The sequence below is a fragment of the Diceros bicornis genome, chromosome 3 (genome assembly GCF_020826845.1).
Source record: "Diceros bicornis minor isolate mBicDic1 chromosome 3, mDicBic1.mat.cur, whole genome shotgun sequence".
NCBI classification, from domain to species: domain Eukaryota; kingdom Metazoa; phylum Chordata; class Mammalia; order Perissodactyla; family Rhinocerotidae; genus Diceros; species Diceros bicornis.
The window spans coordinates 10,455,649-10,479,254 of record NC_080742.1 but is presented as its reverse complement, the minus strand read 5'-3'; the positions used below and the strand labels follow the sequence as shown (position 1 = coordinate 10,479,254).

The 23,606-nt window shown below is 37.9% G+C and overlaps 1 protein-coding gene and 1 long non-coding RNA gene across 2 annotated transcripts in view; one reads left to right on the top strand and one right to left on the bottom strand.

The window, feature by feature from the left end:
- The window catches only part of LAMB4 (laminin subunit beta 4), a 107,440-nt gene that overhangs the window by 1,142 nt on the left and 82,692 nt on the right, over window positions 1-23,606 (bottom strand). The window contains 7 exon segments of the mRNA XM_058523144.1: window positions 3,370-3,520; window positions 4,829-5,002; window positions 7,660-7,798; window positions 10,177-10,384; window positions 13,472-13,616; window positions 16,812-16,973; window positions 17,596-17,801. Of these exon segments, the coding sequence (XP_058379127.1) occupies window positions 3,370-3,520; window positions 4,829-5,002; window positions 7,660-7,798; window positions 10,177-10,384; window positions 13,472-13,616; window positions 16,812-16,973; window positions 17,596-17,801 (1,185 nt within the window).
- LOC131392899 (uncharacterized) lies at window positions 186-17,162 on the top strand. Its single transcript, XR_009215806.1, has 3 exons — window positions 186-1,079; window positions 15,835-15,986; window positions 16,792-17,162. It is a non-coding gene; the product is annotated as an uncharacterized LOC131392899 (long non-coding RNA).

Below are 23,606 nucleotides of genomic sequence, written 5' to 3'. Positions count from 1 at the left end.
GGAAATAGAATGAAACCAGCAGGTGAAAGCTCCACAAAGGAAGATTTTGTCTGAATGTAAAGAACTTTCTAGAAGTCACAGCTGTTCAAAGACTAAAGAGCTTCTATGGAAGGTGGTGAGCATTCTATCACTAGACACTTTCAATTTTAGCTTATTTGGGATTGAAAAGGGAATTCAGTATTGGAAGTGTATTTGTACTAAAAGAAAAAAAAGATCCATGTTTCTACTAGGTAAGTTAACAGGATTGTGCTGGTTACTTTTCGTTTGCTCCACCAGACCCATTCTCCATCCTGCTCTGTGTCCTGGAAAGCTAGCCTTTGTGGATGACATCACCTGGCTCCCTTGACCTCTGGCTTTCATTCACGCTTGGCCACTGGACAGTTCTGAGAAGTGATCAGAGGGTGGGAAGAGCGAGCAGACTCTGTTGAGCAGCAGGGTTCTGGCAGTTCTTACATCTCTCAACTCCAGCTCCTGCAAGGTGACCTCTTCCCTTCCGCTCCAGCATTCACAGAGCTACTTCACAGCATTCACACTCCTGCTTCCCCCTGCTCCTTTAGGCCCAGGATGCTAATGGCTTCTCACTGCTGCTAGTCATCTACCCAGTACCTCCACACCCTTAGCTGATTCTCTTAATTCCTGTGCATTTTTTGTAGTTCCTCCCATCAAGAAGTCGAGTCTATTTGCAACCAGGTCTGGCTTTGCAAGTTGTTTTAACCAACAGGAAGTAGAAGAAATGATGTTGCAGGACCTCAAGAGCCTCGCAGCTTCTCTGCTCATTCTCATGGAACCCTGAAACAACCGTGCTGTGAAGTAGCCTGGGATGAAAGACCCTGTAGAGAGAGGTCCAGCATCTTGGCCAAGCCTGGCCCCTGGCAGACCTGCCAGCTGATTCATCAGCCAAATGCAGCTGCTTGAATAGACAATGGAGACAACTCTGCTTATAAATACAGGATCCAGAATTACATCCAAGTGTGCTTTCTGTTTCCTGCTGGGAAGGTGACGGACACAAAGTTCTGTGGAGGGACCCTGGCTGCGGACTGGGACCCAATCTCTACTCTCTGCGTTTTGCCCCTGCTAAGGTAAGTAAGGGCTCCTTTCTGAGATCCCATGGGCTTCTCTTCCTAACAGATGGAATAGAGCACAGCCCCTGTGGTTCAGCCCCTTCTCGAGTGGCAGAGTGGGGAAGATGGCCAAACCAATGTCTTATTTTCCTATCTCGTTGAGTTGTGAAAACAGCTTTAACATGAAAAGAGAAAAAGTGGAACACATTATTATAGACTTCTTTGAAGAGACGTCCCCTAACTGCAACTTCTCTTCCAAACTAATTTCAAGAACTGTGAAAGTTTTAGTCTATGGGGATAAGTGGAAAGACTTTGGACCCTGACATACAATATAAGACAGAAAATGTTCTCCCCATGTTTTTGCTCCTATAGTAAGGACTGAGGTCTGGGAATAACAGAAACCGATTTTCATGATATTGCCCATGGAGTGTAAGGTAAAAAAAATTCTGTCTGTCTTTTTTATGCTTTCCTAGTATTTCTCTTTTAAAATTATTAGGTAAATACTGAAAATGAAAGAAATATTACCCACAAGCTCACTACTTTTAGAACAATTTATAAATGTAAAAAGTGTTTCCCTCTTCACTCTCCCTCTCCCTGGAGATAACTAATGTTAACAGTTTGGTATGTATTTTTCCCGATTTTGGCCCACACTAATGTTGCATTTTCATTTTTTTCATGTCACAGTGATGATTGTAAGGCCAAAGACTCATTTTATAACAAAGAAGCATTTATAAGTGAGGAGTTTTGGTTATTTTAATATTTTGAGAGTTATTGATATTCCAAACTAATATGATTAATTTTACAGTTTTGGGAGACTATAAATACAACCAAAAGTAAAACTAGACCACTCATCATTTAATATTTCTTGATGATTTGGAGGTAGTTAAGGATACGAGGATTGTCCAGAAAAATCATGTGTATCCATTGTGAAAAAAAGATTCTGAGTAACTTTCTGATTGTACATATTCTACGTTCACTACACTTTGTGTACATCAAAATTTCCGTTTTGATCAAAATCCTTGTCCAGAATATGATTCCTTCCAGATTACTACCTACAGATCTATGCTAGATGACCCAGTGCCCTAGAGTCTAGATCATCCTGACTCCAGAAGAGTTATTTGCATGAGAGGACAGAGGAAGAACCATGGATTAGGACAGGGTTTTGCAACCGCATCACTATTGATACTTTGGCCAGAATAACTGTGTGTCGTGGGGGGATGTCTTGTGCATTACAGGATGTTTAGCAACATCCCTGGCCTCCATGCACTAGATGCCAGTTGTACCCTCTAGTTTTGACAAGCAGAAATGTCTTCAGATATTTTTGTCCCCAGGGGAGTGGATATAATCACCCCTGGTTGAGAACCACTGGGTTAGGAAAAGGGGATTTCAAGGTGACCAAAGGCAATCTTAGTTTGTTCTGGTTAATGAAGAATGGATGCTCATTAACGCCCTTGGAAGTGAAACCACACAAGAGGCTTGTTACATGGCAGTCCCCAAAGCACAAACCCAATTCCTACTTCTCTCCTCAGTGATCTCATATGTGGTTAAATTGTGTCAACGATAAATTGAAATTGGTATCAATTCTACCAGGAGGGTGGAGAATGACGTTGTTATTGTCAGATTGGTGGAGTGGATAAAAGAGTAGTTAGAACTACCATATGATCGAGCAATCTCTCTTCTGGGTATATATCCAAAGGAAATGAAATCCGTATCTCAAAGAGTTATCTGGACTCCCATGTTCATTGCAGCATTATTCACAATAGACAAGACATGAAAACAAACTGAGTGTCTGTCAACAGATGAATGGATAAAAAAAATGTGATCAATCTATCTATCTATCCCCCATCATCAGAAAATATTTGTAAAGCATGTACACATGCGTGATGTTTGTCTGATCCTGTTCATCTATCTATCATCCTATCTATCTATCTATCTATCTATCTATCTACCTACCTACCTGCCTACCTACCTACCTATCCCCAGGGGCTGGAGGTGGGGGAAATGGAGAGATCTGGGTCAAAGGGTACACACTTTCAGTTGTAAGATGAATGAGTTTTGGGGATCTAATGTACAGCATGGTGCTGACTATAGTTAAAAATATTGTGTTATGTATATGAGTAGATCTTAAGTATATTCACCACAAAAAGAAAAAAGGTAACTATGTGAAGTGATGGATGTGTTAATTAACCGAATTGTGGTAATCATTTCACAATGTATACGTCTATCAAATCATTACTTTGTACACTTTAAATATCTACTTCTATTTGTCAATTATAACTCAATGAAGCTGGAAAAAAAGAACAGATACCTGTTATTCTTCTTATCTTGTCCTCTGTATCTCCAGCCAATTTTTCTGCTGCATCTTTTAGCTGTTTCACTTTTCCCAATGTTTCCTTTGTCAGTCCTGTAGTGCTTGTCTTATGCTGAAGAATAGCATATTGATTTTTTAGCTCAACAAACTCTTGTAACAGAGTAACACTCCCATCATCAAAAGTATTTATAAAGCAAATACACATGCATGATGTTTGCCTAATACTGTTCATAAAAGGTATAAGAGGAAACCATAATCCAGTCAATATGCTTGAGTCACTCTGATATTTCTAACAGGGCTTTTGTTTGCACGGTTTGTTTTTTTTCAGGTTGAAAAAATCTCAGCTTTAGTTAATTAAAACTTTGTTATAAAATATCAGTCATTTTTCCATGTTAAGGCGACTCTTTCTGAGGCACTAATTGTCCTGAACTATGTTGAGGTGAGAGGTACAGAGGACAGAGCTGATCCAATCCTGTCCTTGACAAATCTTTGGTTCAGTTGGGTCAAACAGTTGCACGTGCAAGATGAGGGACGAAGTGAGTGGTGAAGATTTAGAGGCAGCAAGGATACATTATTTGGTTGGCACAAAGGTAAGAGAGAAACGAGGTAGGAAGGGAAGTAGAAGTGTTAGTATGAAGATCTCCCTTAGAATTAGAATGGAAATCTTTGGGGTGAGCCTGTGTGGTTGACAACCTAGAATGTTAAACAGATGAATAAAGGCAGACCCAGGAATGGAATATGGAAGTAGGCAGAGGGTGGGCAGAAATCACCTTTCTCAACCTCTGTTCCGTAGAAAATGTTCTCAACTCCCAAGTCAGTGGGAAATTCACCCACATTAGGAATAAAAAGCAAGAGAATAGACCAATTGTAAAAAACACTTGAACACTTTTCTTTTGTTTAAGCTACTATATTAATGTGACCAACCAAAGATATCCTGCTAAGAAAATGGGTTGATAGGTTCTTTCAGCAACCTAAATTAATGGGCCATTTTCCACAACTGTTTAATTAACTCTCTCTGATTTTTGTAACTTGATCTATTCTCTTTGGCAGGTGACTTTCACTTCTTGTTTTCTTTACATGTTATGTGACTTAATTAGAGTAAAGGGCAAATACCTACAATATAGACTAACGACATAAATTGTGAAAGTTTGGAAGTTCAGGAAAAATTTAACCAGGACACCGCTAAGAATCCTAGGGTGAGGAGATAGGGGAGTAGACTCTCCAATATGATTTGGCCAAAGGGCTTCTATCTTCTCTGGAGACAGCTCTCCACTCCAGAGAACCTTCGTGCCCATAGGGATCCCTACATACACCACTGAGCATGGGCCAGCACTAAAGGAAACATTGATAAATGGTACAAAAATCTGGGGATTATCCAGATTTTTGTGGATTTGAGGATTATCCTTCAAAGGAGCACTGTTCGTCTACTCTTGGTGGCAGTGGTAGGACTAATGACCTCCTCAAGGCCACCAGCCTGGCGTTGGCCCGATTCAGCCTGAGCTTTCACACGGGTGGCTTGGTCTCGATTGCTTTGTAACTTGGTCCACAGCCGGGAAAGTCCATCCTTCAGGGCTGACTGTTGCTTTGCTAAGTCCAGCTCATTCTTAGTCTCCTTGGCTTGATTTTCAGCCTGTTGTTGATTTAAAGACCAGAAAACAGAAAATCTCTTTATGTAACAAGAAACAAACAAGAAAATAAATAATATAATTGCCCCTCAGAAAATAAGCTAGGTATAAAGGGAAAGAAAATGATTCCATCGCTTTTTCTGTTCCATTCATAAGAAGTTATAATAAACTATTTCAGACATACAAAAGGGTCTAGAAGAAAACAGACACATATCCATGTGCCCACCAGCCAGTGTAAGAAGAAAGCATTGCCAGTGACCCAAGGCCCTCAGGGTTCCACTCCCCATCATATCTTCTCTCTCTCCCCCTAAAGGTCACCACTATTCTAAATCTAATATTTGTCATTCCATGTACTTTGACATGCTGTTTATGATATCCTATGCAGTATTTCTAACAATATACTGTGTTTTCTATTTTTTAACTTTATAGAAATATATCATACTGTATATTTCTGCAACTTGAATTTTTTAATTCAAAATATGCTTGTACAGGTCATCTAACTTAATTTGCACAGCTCTTGTTTATTCATTTTTACCAATTTAAAGCATTCCATTGTTGGAATATACAACAGTTTATTTTTCTATTCTCTGGCTCATGCAAGTGGCTTCTAATTTTTTTTCCTTTACAAACAATAATGAACGTCTCATACCTTTTTCTTACTTCAATGACTATACTTGTCATATCTAGGAGTCCTATTCAAATACTTTCTACATCTGACTGGCCGTTTGTTACCTCTTGTCTCTTGTTCTTTGGTCAAGCTTTCACACCTTCTTTTATTTCCTTAAACACAATAAATATTCCTATTTTGTATTCTACATCCAGTAACGGTAATATCTGCTGTCTTGCATTCTGATTCTGTTGTTTATTCTTTCCTATGATTCTTGCTTAAGGCAATTTGTTTCTTCATGTGTTTTGGGGGAATACTTTGAGGCTTAGTTTTAAGGTACATTCCTCCGGAGGGGATTTCTGTTTGCCTCTGTTGGCATCTGAAGGCATTGCCAACCCAGGACCACTTTAAATGACATTTTTAGCTTGGATTGTTGGTGCTACCCAGGTAGTGTGAACTCTAGCCCCAAACTCATGTGAGAGCCAGCTTGTGGGGTTAGCAATTAGTGAAGACTTTCCTCCTCCACCCAGAGGCAAGTGTCTTTACTGGCTCTGGCTCTCTCTCTCTCCCTCTCTGTCACTCTCTGTATGTGTATGTATAATAGTATAACATTTCACTGGGGTTTTTGCCTTTTGAGGTCCCAGCTCTATGCAGGGATCTTATTCCCTCCTTGCGTGGGCTTTGTATTCTGTCTGTAATGCATGGTGGCCACTTAAACCAACAGCTCGACCACATCAGGGATTGGCAGATGCCCACTGCCTGCTGTCAGGCTCATGCTTGAGTACCTTTCTAGTTTATGCTTTCCTGTCATTTTTGGCCTCTGAGGATTTCCTAAATTTCTTACTAATTCACCTATGCATTTAAAAAATTTTAAATATCTTATCTAACATTTTCAGCTTTTTTTCTACTAGGAGGGTTTCTTAGGGTACTGGGTCCACCATATTTTGAGAAATGGAAGTCCCTTCTAGTGCTCTCAGGCACAGGAGTTTTCCTAGAGCAGTAATCTGCAAACTTTTTCTGTAAAGGGTCAGATAGTAAATATTTTACACTTATGGCCCATACAGTCTCTATTGCAACTATTCAAATCTATGCCATTGTAGCACAAAAGCAGCCATAGACAATATGTGGCTATATTCAATTAAACTTTGTGACTTTGGATACAAAAAGAGTTAGTGGGCCCATTTAGCCCATGGGCTGTATTTTGCCAAGCCCTGTTCTAGAGTACATGCCTAGAAAGGGAATACCTGGAGGCCTTCTTTATTCTTCTGCTACCCTATATATGCATCCTCTTTGTATCTAATCTTTTTATTTCTTAGTGAGCTACTTCCTGTTCTGTTGCTTTCTGCTTCTCTTCTCAAGATGCATGTATTTAGATATACACAACACAGCTGAAGAAGAGAGACTGAGTAACTCACAATCTTCTGGGAAGAGGATGTGCTGGAGGATGGAGCCTTGGAGGAAGAGACTCACACACCCTGGGACTAGGTCCTGTCCTGTCCTCCAACTGCCAGGCTTCCTCTCCCGGATCCATCACGTGGGTTAAATCATGGCCTTGCTTCTGCCCCACTCTGGATGGAACCCTTTCTTTTGAGTAAGATATTCTTTCAGTCTTAGGATACTCTGATGAGATTTTATGCAAATTTAGTTACAATAACCTGGCAACAATTAACTTTATTTCTTTGGTTTGTGAGCTTTAAAAAGTCTATTACTTTCCTTGGTATCAGAAAGGATAAACTCTGGCCTCAAATCTACCATTAACTAGCTGTGTGACCTTAGGCAAGTCACTTTACCTCCTTGAGTCTTAGTTTCCTCATTTACAAGCTGGTGGCAGTGCCTGCTTCTTCCCCCAGGATTGATCAACAATGAAATGAAATGATGCTGGGAGACCTCTGTAGAACATTAATTAAATGCACAATATTACCACAATCTTATTTTATCCTCCTAGTAATCTCATCAGACAGGTAAGGCAAGCGTGACATTGGCATACATAAAAACTGTGCTGCTTTCACACTCAAAATCTATTTCAGGTTAGTTTCAAAGAAGATAGACAAATACCTGCAGTACATTCTTTTTTATTTTTGTTATCTTGGCAGTCAGCTGTGTGATGGTAGAATTTGCCCATCCTTGAGCAATTTGAACTTGTTGCAACTTATTCAACATTTTGTCAAGATTTAATAGAACATTTGCTGCTTTCCTACAGTAAGATATTAACATATCAGATTAGACAAATATACAATTATTCATTTATTTCACCTTGAGAGTTCATTCGACTCAACCAAAAACTTTATTGAATTATTTATAAAGTAAATTTAAATTACTCTTAAGCAAGGCAAAGTGCTGAGGTCTTCATTTTGAGAAATAGGTATACTTAAATGCCAAGAAAAACACAGATAAATGCATACCCAATAGATACAGATTTTGCCAGATATGGAAATGGAGGATACAGTCTTGTTTCTTCTTAATTTGTCATAAGCAGAGAGGTTTGGGGGATATAACTACCAAGCTTTGAACAAAAAAACTATCCTCAGCCAATTCCAGTGCCCTAATTTCTCAAACTTAAGCAACACTCTCTAAATCCTTATCAGAGTGGGGGTGGGCGAGTCAAGAGGCTCCACAGAGGGCAAAGAGAACTAAAAGGCCCTGCGTGTTCAGGCTGTGTTTATTCAGGTTTATTTAAGCTTCACTGACATTCCAGCCGCCCAGGGGCCCAGTCAGAGGTTAAAATCACAAGCATTCCAAGTGATAGTCTATTTTACAGAAACAAGCTCACCTCAAGTCAACATTCACCAGATACTTAGATCTATGGGCTCAAAGCCACCTTTGGAAGAAGGTACTAAGTGAGTGAAATGTCAGACAGACCTTTGCAGAGGCGTAACTGCAAATGCCTGTGCCCAGAGCAAAAATAGAGATACTGCAAAACATCCTCTCCCCATCCAACCCATCCTCTCCTCCCAGTGATAATCTCTCTTTCTTTTTTCAAAAGACTATTTTTTAGAGCAGTTTTAGGTTCACAGCAAAATTGAGAGGAAGGTACAGAGATTTCCCATATACCTCCTGCCCCCATACATGCATATCCTACTCCATTATCTACACACCTCGCCAGAGGGTACATTTGTTACAGTTGATGAACCTACATTGACACATCATAATCACCCAAAGTCCACAGTTTACATTAGGGTTCACTCTTGGTATCATCCATTCTATGGGTTCAGACAAATGTATAATGACATGTATCCATCATTATAGTATCATATACAGTATTTTCACTGTCGTAAAATTTCTCTGTGTTTCGCCTATTCATCTGTCCTCATAACCCCTGGCAACCACTGATCTTTTTACTGTCTCCATAATTTTGCCTTTTCCAGAATGTCCTTTAGTTGGAATCATATAGTATGTAATCTTCTCTTTCTATACTTCTTTCCCTCCGGTTACAGTGGGGGTTCAGGAGCCTTCCCTCCTCATAACACGCTCCCCCAATATCTGTACTTTTTGTTTTTCCTTTAGATTTTCAATGTACATAATATAAATTTAGAAAGTATCGAAAGAAAAAATATAAGGAATGGAAAAATTTATCAGTAATCCTACTACCCTTTGAAATATTGGCATATTGTAACATTTTTGTCCCACGAAGTTTTTTCTTTTCATGATTGAGATCCTTTCCATGTACAATCTGTTACCTTCTTTTTAAAAGCATTAACATTACACTGTAAGAATCTCTGCATGTTATTAAACATCCTTCATCAACATCATTTCTAATAGCTGTGTGATTGTAATGCACTTACTTAACCTTCCTAGCTTTAAATATTAAAACTGGAAGGAGTTGGACATTCAGTTGAGTCTGGTACAATTCATTTATATAAGTGGATGATGAGACAGTGAAGGCAATTCAGGTCTCAACTCTGCGGGGCATCCAAAAATGGGGGTGGATGTTGACGACGCTACCATCATCCAACCTACCCTACGACCCTGCCCCACAGCACCCCATGTTCATAAAAACATCAAAATGGCTTTCCTTTTTGCTTGGCTAAGTCAACAAGAGCAAAAGGAAGCAAGAATTAGTTAACTTTGTGTACCATGTGTATCATTTACTCCTGTATTATTCCTGCGGCACTAGTGTTCATTTCCTCTATTTCTCACCACCATATGTTTTTAGTGTAATCTTTTTCTTTTTTAATTTAGATTTCCAAAATACTGCTCACTATAGTAAATTTAGAAAGTACCCAAAATAGGTAAACAAGAAGGGAAGGATATGCAGATATTCCCACCACCTGTTAAGATATTGGCATCTAATTAGTACGTGGCATTTATTGGTATATGTTGATATCAAGAGGGAACAGATCACTGGGAAGGCATTCAGAGTCTAAGGAAAACAGGAAACAAGCATCCTAGCACGCTGCCTTCCAATTTCCCAGCTTCCTGGGGCACCTCCACACACAGCTTAGCCCTCAATTTGGGCAATGAAGTATTGGAGAGTAATTTCATTTGACCGAGCTCCTCAGGCAAATATTTTTCAGACGGCCTTTTAGCAAATGGCCTGTTAAAGCAAGATGAGAACATTAAAACTGTACTTACTCAGCTACTTTTGCCTTCACCAAAACCCTTTGGGCTCTATCTGCTGCTTTATTTAGCCTGTTCTCTTCTGTCCTATAGTCCTCACAGAGTTGCATAAGTTTACGTATTTTGTTGAGTACATGGGTTAGATTTTGTGATGTTATTGGTAGGTGGATGTCAAGTACACGGTTTGCAACCTTCTCTATGTCCTCTGGAGGCACATTTTCCTCTTAAAAAAAGAAGGTGGGTCTTAGGTAATTGTGTCTCCTTATCAAACACTGTATCTTGTAAATATAACCACACTGAGTTCTAAACCAAATGCACCTGCATTGGATTATGTGTCTCTAGAATACAGGGATTAGATTGTATATGTCCCATAGAGTCTTCTTCGTCCTCCATTTTCCCTTCTTTCTGAAAGAAACACTGCTGATGTAGTGCTGAGTATGTGCGGAATGAATGCTTGTTAGAAAAATAAAAACTACGGTCTTGGGATATTGTGTATGTTCTACAAAATGTCTTTGCAAGAATCATTTATTTAAGTGCAGATTCAAAAGCAATTAAAATGTTTAGATGCCTGTCATTAAGATTTAAACACAATGAAGGAGACAATGGGGCAGCACTGAGTTTGGACTCTACAAACTCCATTCTAATCCTCCATGACATTAAAAAGGCTTACAATATTCGCTCATCTGTGTAATCGGGTAACTATACCCAATGCTACTTCTTGGAGGCCTGTTCTGAGAAGGAAATGTGACAATACAGAGTAAAGGGCCATATGACTAACATATCCTAAGGAAACTTTTAAATACATCTATGCTCTGCTTTTCAGAAAAATAAAGTTGGCTCCCTTTGAGAACTAAAGTGGAAGATGGACTGTTAGATTTGGGGTGATAACTCTTTGTCACTCTCTGGCTCCTTATTGAGGCACAAATGCTAAGTCCCATGGGGGAAGTTAGAGAAGAATTAGACACAGATCTGATCCTCAAGTGGGGAGATAAAAGTCATTCCATATGAATGCTGATCGCATGAAAACAGAAGTGATAAATATAAGACAAAATGATGTGTGGTCCGGAGGGAGGAGAACATAGTTCGGGAAGAAATTTGAAAAGATATTTAAACTGGGCTTTGGAAGACAGCAGAGATGAAACTGTGGAGATGTGGGGTGAAGGGAGGGGTAAAGGTATTCGAAGCTGAGGGAACAGCCCAAAGCAAAAGCTCAAGGTGGAAGAAGCAACAGTGCCCGGCTCACTCTAGGCGGGAGAGTGGGGTGTCTAAAGGGGAAGAGCGGAAGTTTGGAAAGGCTGGGAGCAGATCACACAAGCCCCTAGATGTGAGGCCGAGGAAACTGGACTTTGTCTAGGAGGCAGTAGGAGCCATGGATGGTTTTTAGCATTTGAGTGACATGACATGAATATATATCCTTTTTGCAATCATCTTTACTTTAGCTATTTTGTTTAATATAAAAGGAATATTTTACTTCCTGTAATGTTTTTGAAAAAAAGTGACAAGAATTTTTTTTGTGAATAAATTAAAACCATATTTTAAACAGAATCAAGGAGTCGGCTCTTTAAAGAAATAGTAACTCTTTTTATTAAAAAAAACTTCTAATAAAAAGTGAATTTAATTTAACCACATATTCAGTCATCAAACATTCATTGCCATGTATTATGAGATTACAAATGCAACTTTTCTTATATGGGAATTTCAGAGGAAGTGGCACATGACTTTCTTAATAAGGAATTCAGACCACAAGGAAAATATCAAGATGGTTAAAGAAGACCTGAATAGTGTGGCCACCATACAAGGTGATCATAATTTTATTTGGACTTTATAACAAAGAAAAGAGGAGAAGCAATGGCTGGGTGAAGGGCACTGACTCCTGCTGACCAAGGGTCTTGGGACTCCGACCAGAGAAGTTTCTTTTATGGAATAGAATTGTTCTCTATGCCTGGTCTAATTTTTGTTGTAATAATCTGGACATAGTTTTTTTTTTTTTTTTCCCTTAGGTTAAAGTGAAATTTCTATTAGAGATGTATTCAATAGCAATGAAAAGTAGGACTAATAAGGAGCAGACTCTATGACCCAGTGAACTAGGTGGAAAGCTGGTAGAACCAGCTTTCGGAACCATGGCTAGAGCTCAAGGACGGTACTCAACCATTTTCACACAACGGGTCCGGCAGCTTTGATTTTGTTTTTGTTTTGGTGCCTAAATTGCCTTGTATCTGCAGAAATAGCTAACATGTTCCTAATCCAGCAGGTCCCGGATCCCTGTCTAGTGAGTACCAATCCATGTAGCTAACTCAGTGAAAATTTGCTTTTGAACAAACAATGTCCAGTAGACTGATTCCACCCCCACTCATTTTTACTGACTATTTTGGTCATTTTTACTGATTATTTTTACTGCTTAATTTTTTTCTTATCTCAAAAATCAGGACTAGAAGCTGCTAATACAGTTTCTGAAAACATTAAGATGGAAAAAATACTTGACCACAGGGGTCTCTCATAAACATTAAACAGATTAATGAAGTAATTGGGAAGATTGCAATAGATACCCCAATTGTCAATTAATTCATGTGGAGAGTGTTAAATTACTGAATTTGGAAGATGGCTACAGAAAAGAAAGCCTCTTAAGATTAATTCCATATAGTGTTGTATCCAAACTGCAGTATGAGCAGAAAGTGAGGTTTCAGGTCAATTTCTAGCGGTACTATTGGATTTTTATCTTTAATAATTCTCTGAAGTTTCAAACCTCTCCCAACACAAGGCACAATGAGGGATAACAAGTTCATAATTATAATAATAATTCATATTATTATAGTTCCTTTTGGTGAGTCACAGAGAGCAGACAGGAGACGGAAAATAGCTAATAATAGTAGCCAATATTTTAGATGCCACCTCACTATAGTTTTTGATATACTAACCAAAAATTGGCATACTTTGATCTCATAAATTCTGTCAGCAGAGAAAATCGTGGAATCCTAACATTAGAGAATCTGATAGAGTCATCATGCTGGAACTTTAAAAAAAAAATAATAATAACTTTAAACACCAAGTTTACTTGTTTGGAATTTCAACCAAACTCTAGAATTTATTACTAAATTAATCTTATACAGAGAGCCATAATTATTTTGGTATAGAGTTAATATTTGGGGATTATTTACATTAAGAAATTTTAAATCAAGGAGAACATCTTGATTCTGATTTGGGCATGTCATTTCCAATTAACGTAATTTGGAATTGGTTGTGATGTTTGAGTATCTATTGTTTTTAAAAAAAGAAGAAACAAAAATTAGTCCTAATATTTTTTAAAAATTACCGAACAAAAACTTTTTCAGTTTTTTGATTAAAAGATTCATTTTTTCTTCTTCAGATTCACTTTGGTTTTTCATATTTCTCACTTTCTCACTTAGCTGTAAGGCACTGTTTTTGGAGACTTCTGCCAGTTTCCTTATATTTTTGATCTGGAATAAGGAAAAACGACAATGAGGAAAACATAAAATTATGCACATTCTGTGATGTTTAATTACTTAGCCGTACCAAAGAAAACTGTCACTAAAAATGAAATAGAAGTCTAGATAATTAAACACTAGATTCATTTTAAAGGACTCTTTTAAAAGGTGATATTATTTGTTTTCATTATGTTTTCTTAGTAATGTGAATTTATCTCTTAAAGCATTATTAGGGATCGAAATTATTATTTGAAAACAATATTGATCTAGTACAAATGACTTGTCCCATACAAATCTAAAACACAAATTTTGTTTTAATGAGACTGTAGCATTCTATAATATCAACAAATTTCACGCAAATTACTTAGGACTACTTACTGTGGTCATTATGTTTAATAAGTTAAGAGCATTTTCTTTTATGTAAGTTAAAAGTTACTTTTCTAAACATTCTTCAAATTCAAATAATGTACTTTCTTTGAAAGCTAAAAAGAAAGCATTCTTCCTTTTAATAAATGAGCTTGAACTCAGAGCAGCCTACAAAGATAGATTCCAAACACACTGTACACTTGGTGGGGGAATGATCAGACTAAAAGGCTTGCAACCTAGAAGTGCAAATTCCTAATTGTGTGACTTGAGAAAGGTCATGGACTTTTTCTTGCATTTCTGACAAATTAGAGAAAGAGAAAAAACAGAAAGCAATAGGACAATATCACCAACAAGTTGAGCTGTATTGAATAAATTAATTGTGACAGAAGTAGGGCTAATTAGGATCAAACATAATCAGGAAAAAAAAAATCCCCTTTATTTCTGCACAAAAGGAGCCTGCTTAATTTGAGTCATACAGATTGCATGAAAAAGGATTTAAGTGTCCACATTGGCAAATGACAAAACAAAAAAGAAACATTTATGTGATTAAAAATATGTAACAATTTTTTGAGTTGTTCCTTAATTCTCTGGAACTTTTTAAATTTTAAAATGGATAGCAGTTGCTAAGAGAGTCGGTCTTAAAAGTTCTCATGGCAAGAAAAAAAAATGTATCTATATGTGGTGATGGATGTTAACTAAACTTATTGTGCTAATCATTTTGCAGTAGATACATATATCAAATCATTATGTTGTACACCTAAAACTTATATGTCAATTATATCTCAATAAAAAATATAAAATGGATAGCAGTAAGTAAGAATGCATGGCAGTAAAACGAGGATTCCAGAAATAAATACTCTGGACAGGAAAGCACCAAATTATACAGATGAAATCTCAGTGTAGACTAGTTGATGCCATATTCAGAAAGAAAGAAAGAGATTGCTAAAGTATGTCACTCCGAAAACATCTCTCTGCAATCCATCCGCTGTCACAATTGACTCTTGAGAATTCTCTCACAATCTTTTCTGGCGCCCTTCCCCCTCTATCAAGAGGAAAATAGCGCACCATTTCATCAACATGCCAACCCCTGCCCCCGTCCTTTTCCAGTTCTCCAGTTATGTGCTGATGAAGCCAGATTCTGCTAATATGTATTTCAGGGGTTATCTTTTTTATATGGCACTGATATTTTCTTTTTTTTTTTTTTAATTTTTTGTTTATTGCAGTAACATTGGTTTATAACATTGTAAAAATTTCAGATGTACATCATTGTACTTCTATTTCTGCATAGATTACATCATGCGCAATAGCTTCACACAGGATTTACTTAAATGGTGTGAGATTTGTTATGCTCACTGCCGTATTCCCAACATCTAGATAAACGCCTGGCACAGAGTAGGGACTCAATGAATATCTGTTAAAGCAATGAAGAATGACATAGAACTGAAAAACCACGTAGCGATACAGAATTATGACTATATAAAGAAAAATTTTCACATTTACTACGTGTAGGGATATTTTCCTGCTTGGCTAATCAGAGGCTTGCCCCAGAACTTGGATTCTGGATTCTGGAGCATGTAGAGCAAGGGCACAGGACTAGCTGGGGTTCAGGCCCACAGAGGCGAGGCTCATGGAGCAAACTGTTGCTCTGTGTGTGTGTGCACATGCGTGTGTGCGCACGTGCGTTTGCACGTTTGTGTGTGCACGTGCGTGTGTGTGCAAGTGCATGTTTGCACGTTTGTGTGTGTGTGCGTGCACGTGCATGTATATTAGCTGTGGTTCTCATTCCATTCCCGAGCTTGGCCCTCTATTCTCTTCTCGATTCTGAGACCCAGATGTCTTCACATAACATTTCTTTTTTGTTCAGGAGTTGGTTTCTGTTGCTTGCAAACAAGAATGCTGACTGATAAAATATTCAACTTATGTTGGTTAAAAATTCAGCCCTTTAAGAGCTTTTTCTTCATCAAAGGCTCTATGTATACTGTCAAAAAAGGAGCAAACCATCATCTTGTTTTCAAGGTGAATACAGTGCATTCACAGAATATCTAAAATTGTCTTCACCTTTTCAAGATGAATACAGCGTATTCACAGAATACCTTAAATTGTATTCACCCTTTCAAGATGAATATAATGTATTCACAAAAAAACCTAAAGAAAACTAAGTAATTAAAAATTATACTCATTTATCAATATGACTAGAAAAGTAAATGAAATCATTTAAAATTGTTAAAGATTCAATTATCAGGTACTTAACTGTATTATGTCTATCAATGTAGGAAGGAGTTCAAGGCATAAGGGTATGTTCCTATTAAAATATTTTCTAATATTAAAGTTTGTATATTTAGTAGAATTTCAAATATGTCTTTAAATTTATGAAAAATTATTCTTTACTTTGAGAGATCTATAGTTTTCAAACCTTCAAGGCTAGGAGTCTTCACATTTCTATGTAGTGTTTGCTATAAAAGAAACATGTCCACACAGTCTATATCCTACAACCATACACTTTGAGTTCTTTCTCGTCTCTCTTTCTCTCCATACACGCACACACACATTCTCTCTCTCTCTATATATATACACACACACATAGTACATATGTATGTGTATATATGTACACACATATATGTAATACATACAATAGAAAATATGTCAATATTCACATCTACTTCTAAATCTACATTTATATCCATATCTGTATTTATTCTATGTTTCCAGGCATAAGAACACCTAATATCTAGAATCTATTCTTTCACTTAGAAGCTAAACGGCGGTTTTTAAAATTTCAAACGGTTTGCTTTTTTTTATTACTATGCCTTTACAAATACAGCAAGAGAAGACGTTATTTACCTGATTCTTCAACCCTTGAACCTGATTGCTCGAATTATGAATCACGGACCCTGCTTCCTGAGCTTTCTGGAGGGCGTTCCTCGAGAGGGTGAGGGAGCCGCGACAGCTCGGGTCACCACAGGACGAGACCACACAGGGCACGTCCCCGAGTTCTCCACACACCTCACAGGAGAAACAACTTATGTGAAAAAGCAAATTGTTGGCAGAGTTTTTTCTAATGCCGTCCAGGCCCACTGAGGCAAGGCACCACTCTATTCATATGCATTTTTTCAATAGCTGTTCACGCATACTATGTGCATGCGACCCATTAAATGTTTCCTAGATAACTGAATAAATATCAAAATTATTTGTTATCAACATTTGTGGCAATCAACGTCATTTTTACACTTACAGTTTTTGGGGAAAGTAGTCAAACATCTAGCATTTCCATTTTTTTAAAAATAAAAATTATCTTTTACTTATAATGAGGCAGGAGGAGTAAATGTCCATAATCTGTTCCATTTTGGAAATAGTAAATAATATAAAATAATAAAATCAAGCCACTATCTTTACTCTTTGATTTTTCTCAAACTTGACTTAAGAAATAAAAAATAAAATATAAATAAATACATTTGTATTATTTATATATTATATAACAGAGTATTTATATATTATATACATTTATATATTTATAAAATATAAATAAAAAAAGAAATAAAATGTAAGACAGGGAAATACAATTGAAGAAGTCTGTATACCAAGTAGAAACCACAAACATTTTCACTATACCATCATGAATATTTACCTTTTCATTCAACATTTGGATATCTGGTATCTTAATCTGCTTTAATTTTTCCAGTGACAAGTTTTCTTTTGAGGCTAGTGTATCTAAGACGGTAAGTCATTCATTCCTGGTTTTTTCTGAGTTACTTATGATGGAAGTAGTTTCATTAATTTCCTTTTCAGCAGATGATGATCTCTGATAATACTTCTTGATGTTCTCTGAGGAATCTACATCAACACAAATTGAGGTAAGATAAATTTTGTGAAGACAGATGAAATTATACATTGGCTATTAAGATAATCATTCCACAATTTGACTACTGTCTTGGTCTCAATGATCAATATAAAAATTCAACATCCTCTTCCTTGAATTTGCACTTACCAGGGGAGGATTAGATGTTGTGTAATAGATACATATATATAATAGATACAGAGCACTGAGATTGAAGTCTGCAGACATGGGTTTGAGTGCTGGGTTCCCCCTTTACTGTCTGGGTATGTCCTTGACCAAATCAATTAATCTCTTAGATTGTGTTTCCTTATCTGTAAATTGGCGATAATAATTTGTGAGGATTAAGTGAGATAATATATAAATACTCTGAAAAGTGTTCCACAAGTATAAGGTATTAATTATGACTACCTATATGAACCCTAATATGATACACCAACTTTAAGTTTACCTGATTATATAGAGCAGGAGTTGACAAACTTGTCCTGTAAAGGGTCAGAGGATAAATGTTTTAGGCCTGCCGGCCACGGTACTTCTATCACAGATACTCAAATCTGCCATTGTTGAGTGAAAGCAACCACAGACAATATGTAAATAACTCGGCGAGGTTGTCTTCTAATGACACTATTTACAGAAACAGGCTGTAGGTAGGATTTGCTGGTGGGCTATAGTTTGCTGACCTCTGATGTTGAGGCTGATAACAATAGCTCACATTTGTTGAGTGCTTTCTGTATGCCTGTACTTCTTACCAATTCTCTTCCTTAATATTCACAAAACACTGAGGTGTGCATGAGTGTGATCACCCTCATTTTACAAGTGAGGAAACGAGGCTCTGATGAGGTAAGTTATTTGCCTGAGGTCTCACTGATAGTAAGAGATGAAGCCAGGATGTGAAGCCAGGTAGTTTGACTCTAGAGCCTGTGTTCTTAAGCATTTCTCTATATTTTCCATATTTTTATTAAAATACAAATTCATGACAGTAGTATGGTTTGTTTTAATGTAAACGATAGTATATTAGGGCTTTAAATGATAACTCCATATTTTAGGAACCAGAGACCCAGGGTCCAGATCCAGGCCTGAGACAGCTACGCCTTATCTTTTAAACCTTCTGGGTCTTACACCAACATACTCTTAATATCATGATTTTCATTTATCACAAAACAACAACAAAAAACCATGTTCCTATTGCTTAGAATGATTTTCAGCCTTTATTTTTCTGGCAGATCTATCACATTGATTTGCAGATGTTGAATTGTCCTTGCAACCCTGAGATTGATCCCACTTGATCATGGCGTATGATCCTTTTAATGTGTTGTTGCATTTGATTTGTTAATATTTTGTTGAGGATTTTTGCATCTGTGTTCATCAGCGATATTGGCCTGTAGTTTTCTTTTTTGTGTTGTACTTGTCTGGTTTTGGTATCAGAGTAATGTCTGCCTCATAAAACGAGTTAGAAAGCATCCCCTCCTCTTCAATTTTTTGGAAGAGTTTGAGAAGGATACGTATATTGTATATTAAATCTTCTTTGAATGTTTAGTAGAATTCACCAGGGAAGCTATCTGGTCCTGGAATTTTGTTTTTGGGGAGGTTTTTGATTACTGTTTCAATCTCCTTTCTAGTGATCAGTCTATTCAGATTCTCTATTTCTTCTTGATTCAGTTTTGGAAGGTTGTATAATTCTAAGAATTTATCCATTTCTTCTAGGTTATCCAATTTGTTGGTGTACAGCTTTTCACAGTATTCTCTTATAATCCTTTGTATTTCTGCGGTGTCTCCTCCTTTCATTTCTGATTTTATTTATTTGAGCCTTCTCTCTTTTTTTCTTAGTGAGTCTAGCTAAAGGTTTGTCAATTTTGTTTATCTTTTCAAAGAACCAGCTCCTAGTTTCATTAATCTTTTCTATTGTCTTTTTAGTGTCTATTTTATTTATTTCCACTCATTTTTATTATTTCCTTCCTTCTACTGATTTTGGGCTTCATTTGTTCTTCTTTTTCTAGTTCGTTTAGGTGTAATGTTAGATTATTTTAGATTTTTCTTGTTTCTTGAAGTTGGCCTGTATTGCTATAAACTTCTTAGTAGCACTTTTGCTGTATCCCATAGATTTGGGTATGTTGTATTTTCAGTTTCATTTGTCTCCAGGTATTTTTTGATTTCCTCCTTGATTTCTTCATTGACCCAGTAGTTGTTCAGTTTGTTTAATCTCCATATATTTGTGATTTTTCCAGTTTTCTTCTTGTAGTTGATTTCTAGTTTCATACCATTGTGGTTAGAAAAGATGCTTGATATATTTTCATTCTTTTTAAATTTAATGAGACTTGTTTTGTAGTCTAATCTGTGATCTGTCCTGGAGAATGTTCCTTGTGCATTCAAAAAGAATGTGTATTCCTCAGTTTGGGGATGGAATGTCCTGTATATATCTATTAAGTCCATCTAGTCTAATGTGTCATGTAAGACCAATATCGATCTTCTGTCTGGATGATCTATCCACTGATGTAAGTGGGGTGTTAAAGTTCCCTACTATTATTGTGTTACTGTCAATTTCTCCTTTTATGTCTGTTAATATTTAATATTTGCTTTACGTATTTAGGTGCTCCCATGTTGGGCATAAAAATATTTACAAGTGTTATATTCTCTTGTTGGATTGTTCCCTTTATCATTATGTAGTGCCTTTCTTTTTCTCTTGTTATAGTTTTTGTTTTAAAGTCTATTTTGTCTGATATAAGTATTGCTACCCCAGCTTTCTTTTCATTTCCATTTGCATGGAATATTTTTTCCATCCCTTCATCTTCAGTCTGTGTGTCTGTAGATCTGAAGTGAGTCTCCTGTATGCAGCATATATAGGGGTCTTGTTTTTTTATCCATGCAGCCATTTTCTATCTTTTGTTTGGAGCATTTAGTCCATTTACATTTAGAGTAATTATTGATAGGTATATACTTATTGTCATTTTGTTACTTTTTTTTTCTGGATAATCTTCTCCGTCCCTTTCTTCTTCTCTTGCTCTCTTGCCTTGTGATTTGATGACTTTCTTTAGTGTTATGTTTAGGTCCCTTGCTCTTTATTTTTTGTGTATTTATTATAGGTTTTTGTTTTGTGGTTACCATGAGGTTCATATATAATAACTTATGTAAACAGCAATCTATATTAAGTTGATAGTCTCTTAAGTTTGACCTCATACTAAAAACCCTATACTTTTACTCCCGTCCCCATTTTTTGTTTTTGATATCAGATTTAACCCCCTTTTGTGTGTGTGTGTATACCTTATCATAAAACAGATATTTTTAGTACTTTTGTCTTTTGACCTTCATATTAGCTTTATAGGTGGTTGATCTGCTACCTGTGCTGTATATTTGCCTTTACCAGTGATCTTTTTTTCTTTGATAATTTTCTTATTCCTATTTGTGTTCTTTTCTTTTCCACTTAAGTAAGTCCCTTTAACATTTCTTGTAAGGCTGGTTTAGTAGTGATAAACTCCTATAGTTTTTGCTTGTCTGGAAAACTCTTTCTCCTTCCATTCTGAATGATAATCTTGCTGGGTGGAGTATTCTTGGCTGTAGGTTTTTTCCTTTCAGCACACTGAGTATATCGTACCACTCCCTTCTAGCCTGTAAGGTTTCTGCTGAGAAGTCAGCTGATAGCCTTATGGCATTTCCTTTATATGTAACTTGTTGTGTTTCTATTGCAGTTTTTAGATTCTCTCTTTTTCTTTAATTCTTGACATTTTAATTATAATATGTCTTGGTGTGGGCCTCTTTGGGTTCATCTTGTTTGGTGCTATCTGTGCTTCCTGTACCTGGATGTCTGTTTCCTCCCTCAGGTTAGGGAAGTTTTCAGCTATTATTTCTTCAAACAGGTTCTCTGCCCCTCTGTCTCTCTCTTCTTCTTCTGGGACACCTATGACACAGATGTTAGAATGCGTGGTGTTGTCCCAGAGGTCCCTTAGACTGTCCTCATTCTTTTTAATTCTCTTTTCTGTTCAGCTTGGATGATTTCCTCTACTCTTTTGTCCAGCTCGCTGATCCATTCTTCTGTGTCATCTACTCTGCTGTTGATTCCCTCTAGTGAATTTTTCATTTCCATTATTATAACCTTCAGTTCTGTTTGGTTCTTTTTTATATTTTCCAATTCTTTGTTGAAGTTCTCACTGTGTTCATCTAATCTTCTCCCAAGATCAGTGAGCCTCCTTATGACTATTAGTTTGTACTCTTTATCAGGTAGATTGTTTATCTCTGTTTCATTTAGTTCTTTTTCTGGAGATTTGTCATGTTCCCTTATTTGGAACACATTCCTTTGCCTCCTCACTTTGCCTACTTCTTTGTGCTTATTTCTATGTATTAGGTAGATTGGCTATGTCTCCTGACCTTGGAAATGCGGTCTTATGTGGGAGGTGTCTTATGGGGCCCAGCAGTGTGCTCCCCTCCCCCCCCCATGACAAATGCTCCAGGGGTGTCCCCTGCATGTGCCCTTCTGTTGTAGTGGAGCTGCTATTGTTGTGGGCATGTGGGTAGGCTAGGCTGGTCCCCAGGCCAGCTGGTTGCAAGTTCAAGCCATGTGCAGCTGCTACAGGTGCATTATTGAGTGCAGTAAGCCCGCAGCATGGCTGGCTGTGAGGCCTGGTAGCGCACAACTACCGCAGGTTCACTGGTGAGTGAGTCACACCCCCTTACATGCTGGTTTTGGAGTCCAGCAGTGCACCACTGCTGTGAGCTCACTGGTGAACAGGGCAGGCCCCTGGTGTGGCTGGTTTCTAGGCCTGGTTGCACGGCTGTTGCTAGCTTGCTCTTGGGTGGGGCAGGCTCTGGTGCAGGCAGGCTGTGTGGCCCAGGGGCGTGCAACTGCCTCAGGTGTGCTGGTTGGTGGGGCAGGCCTCCACCACATCACTGTGCAACCGTTTTACGTGCGTTGGTGGTTGGGGTAGATCCCCTGTGTGGCTGGCTGCTGGTCCCAGTAGTGCAAATCGGCTGTGAGCTCGCTGGTAGGCGGGGCAGGTCCCTGGAGCAGGCCGCTGCCTGGTTGCACTCAATTGCCTCGGGTGCCTCTGGCAGGCCCCTCCACTAACAGGCTAGAGGGAGGAGTCCAAATGGCGCCTGCCAGCATGTGTGGCAGCATGGCTGAACTAGATCACAAAAATGGCTGCCACCAATGTCTCAATCCCTGGGGGGTCCCAAGCCATCTCCTACTTCTCTGGGATGAGCTCAGAGCTTAGTAATTGAGTCTCTTTTAACAATGGACTATGCACTTTTCTATTTGGCGTTTTTGTGTTGGTTTCCAAGTTGAGTGAGTCTGTGCGTGGGCCCTTTAAGAGTAGGTTTTCCTTTCCCTGAAGTTCTATGGTTTTCCTGGTTGTAACCAGGAAACACTTTTGGTTTTCAAAGCCAGGTGTTTTGGGGTCTCACTTCTCTTGTGCTGGATCTAAGGGCTGAGGTACCTAATACTGAGCTTGGACTCCCCTACTCCTCTGGGAAAAGCTCTGTCCCTTTGAGGTCACTCCTGACAGTGAAGTGCCTCAGCTAGGGTGTGGTTTTTTTCCCCTCAGTGGGGCTTTATCTCTGCCTCTTCCACCCTTCTCTGTGTTGCCCCTTGTTGTGGAGGTTCTTTTCATTCAGTTTCTAGATCTTTCTCAGAGGAAATTGTTCCACAGGTAGTTGTAGGTTTGTTGTGTCCACGGAAGAAGGCAAGCTCAGGATCCTCCAATGCCACCCTCTTCCAAACCTCGACTCCCCGTCGTCTTTAAGAACTGTGCAACACAAATTAAAGGCTTCTAGGACATGACTCCAACCCCCTACAAAGTTCTTACGAGAAATGT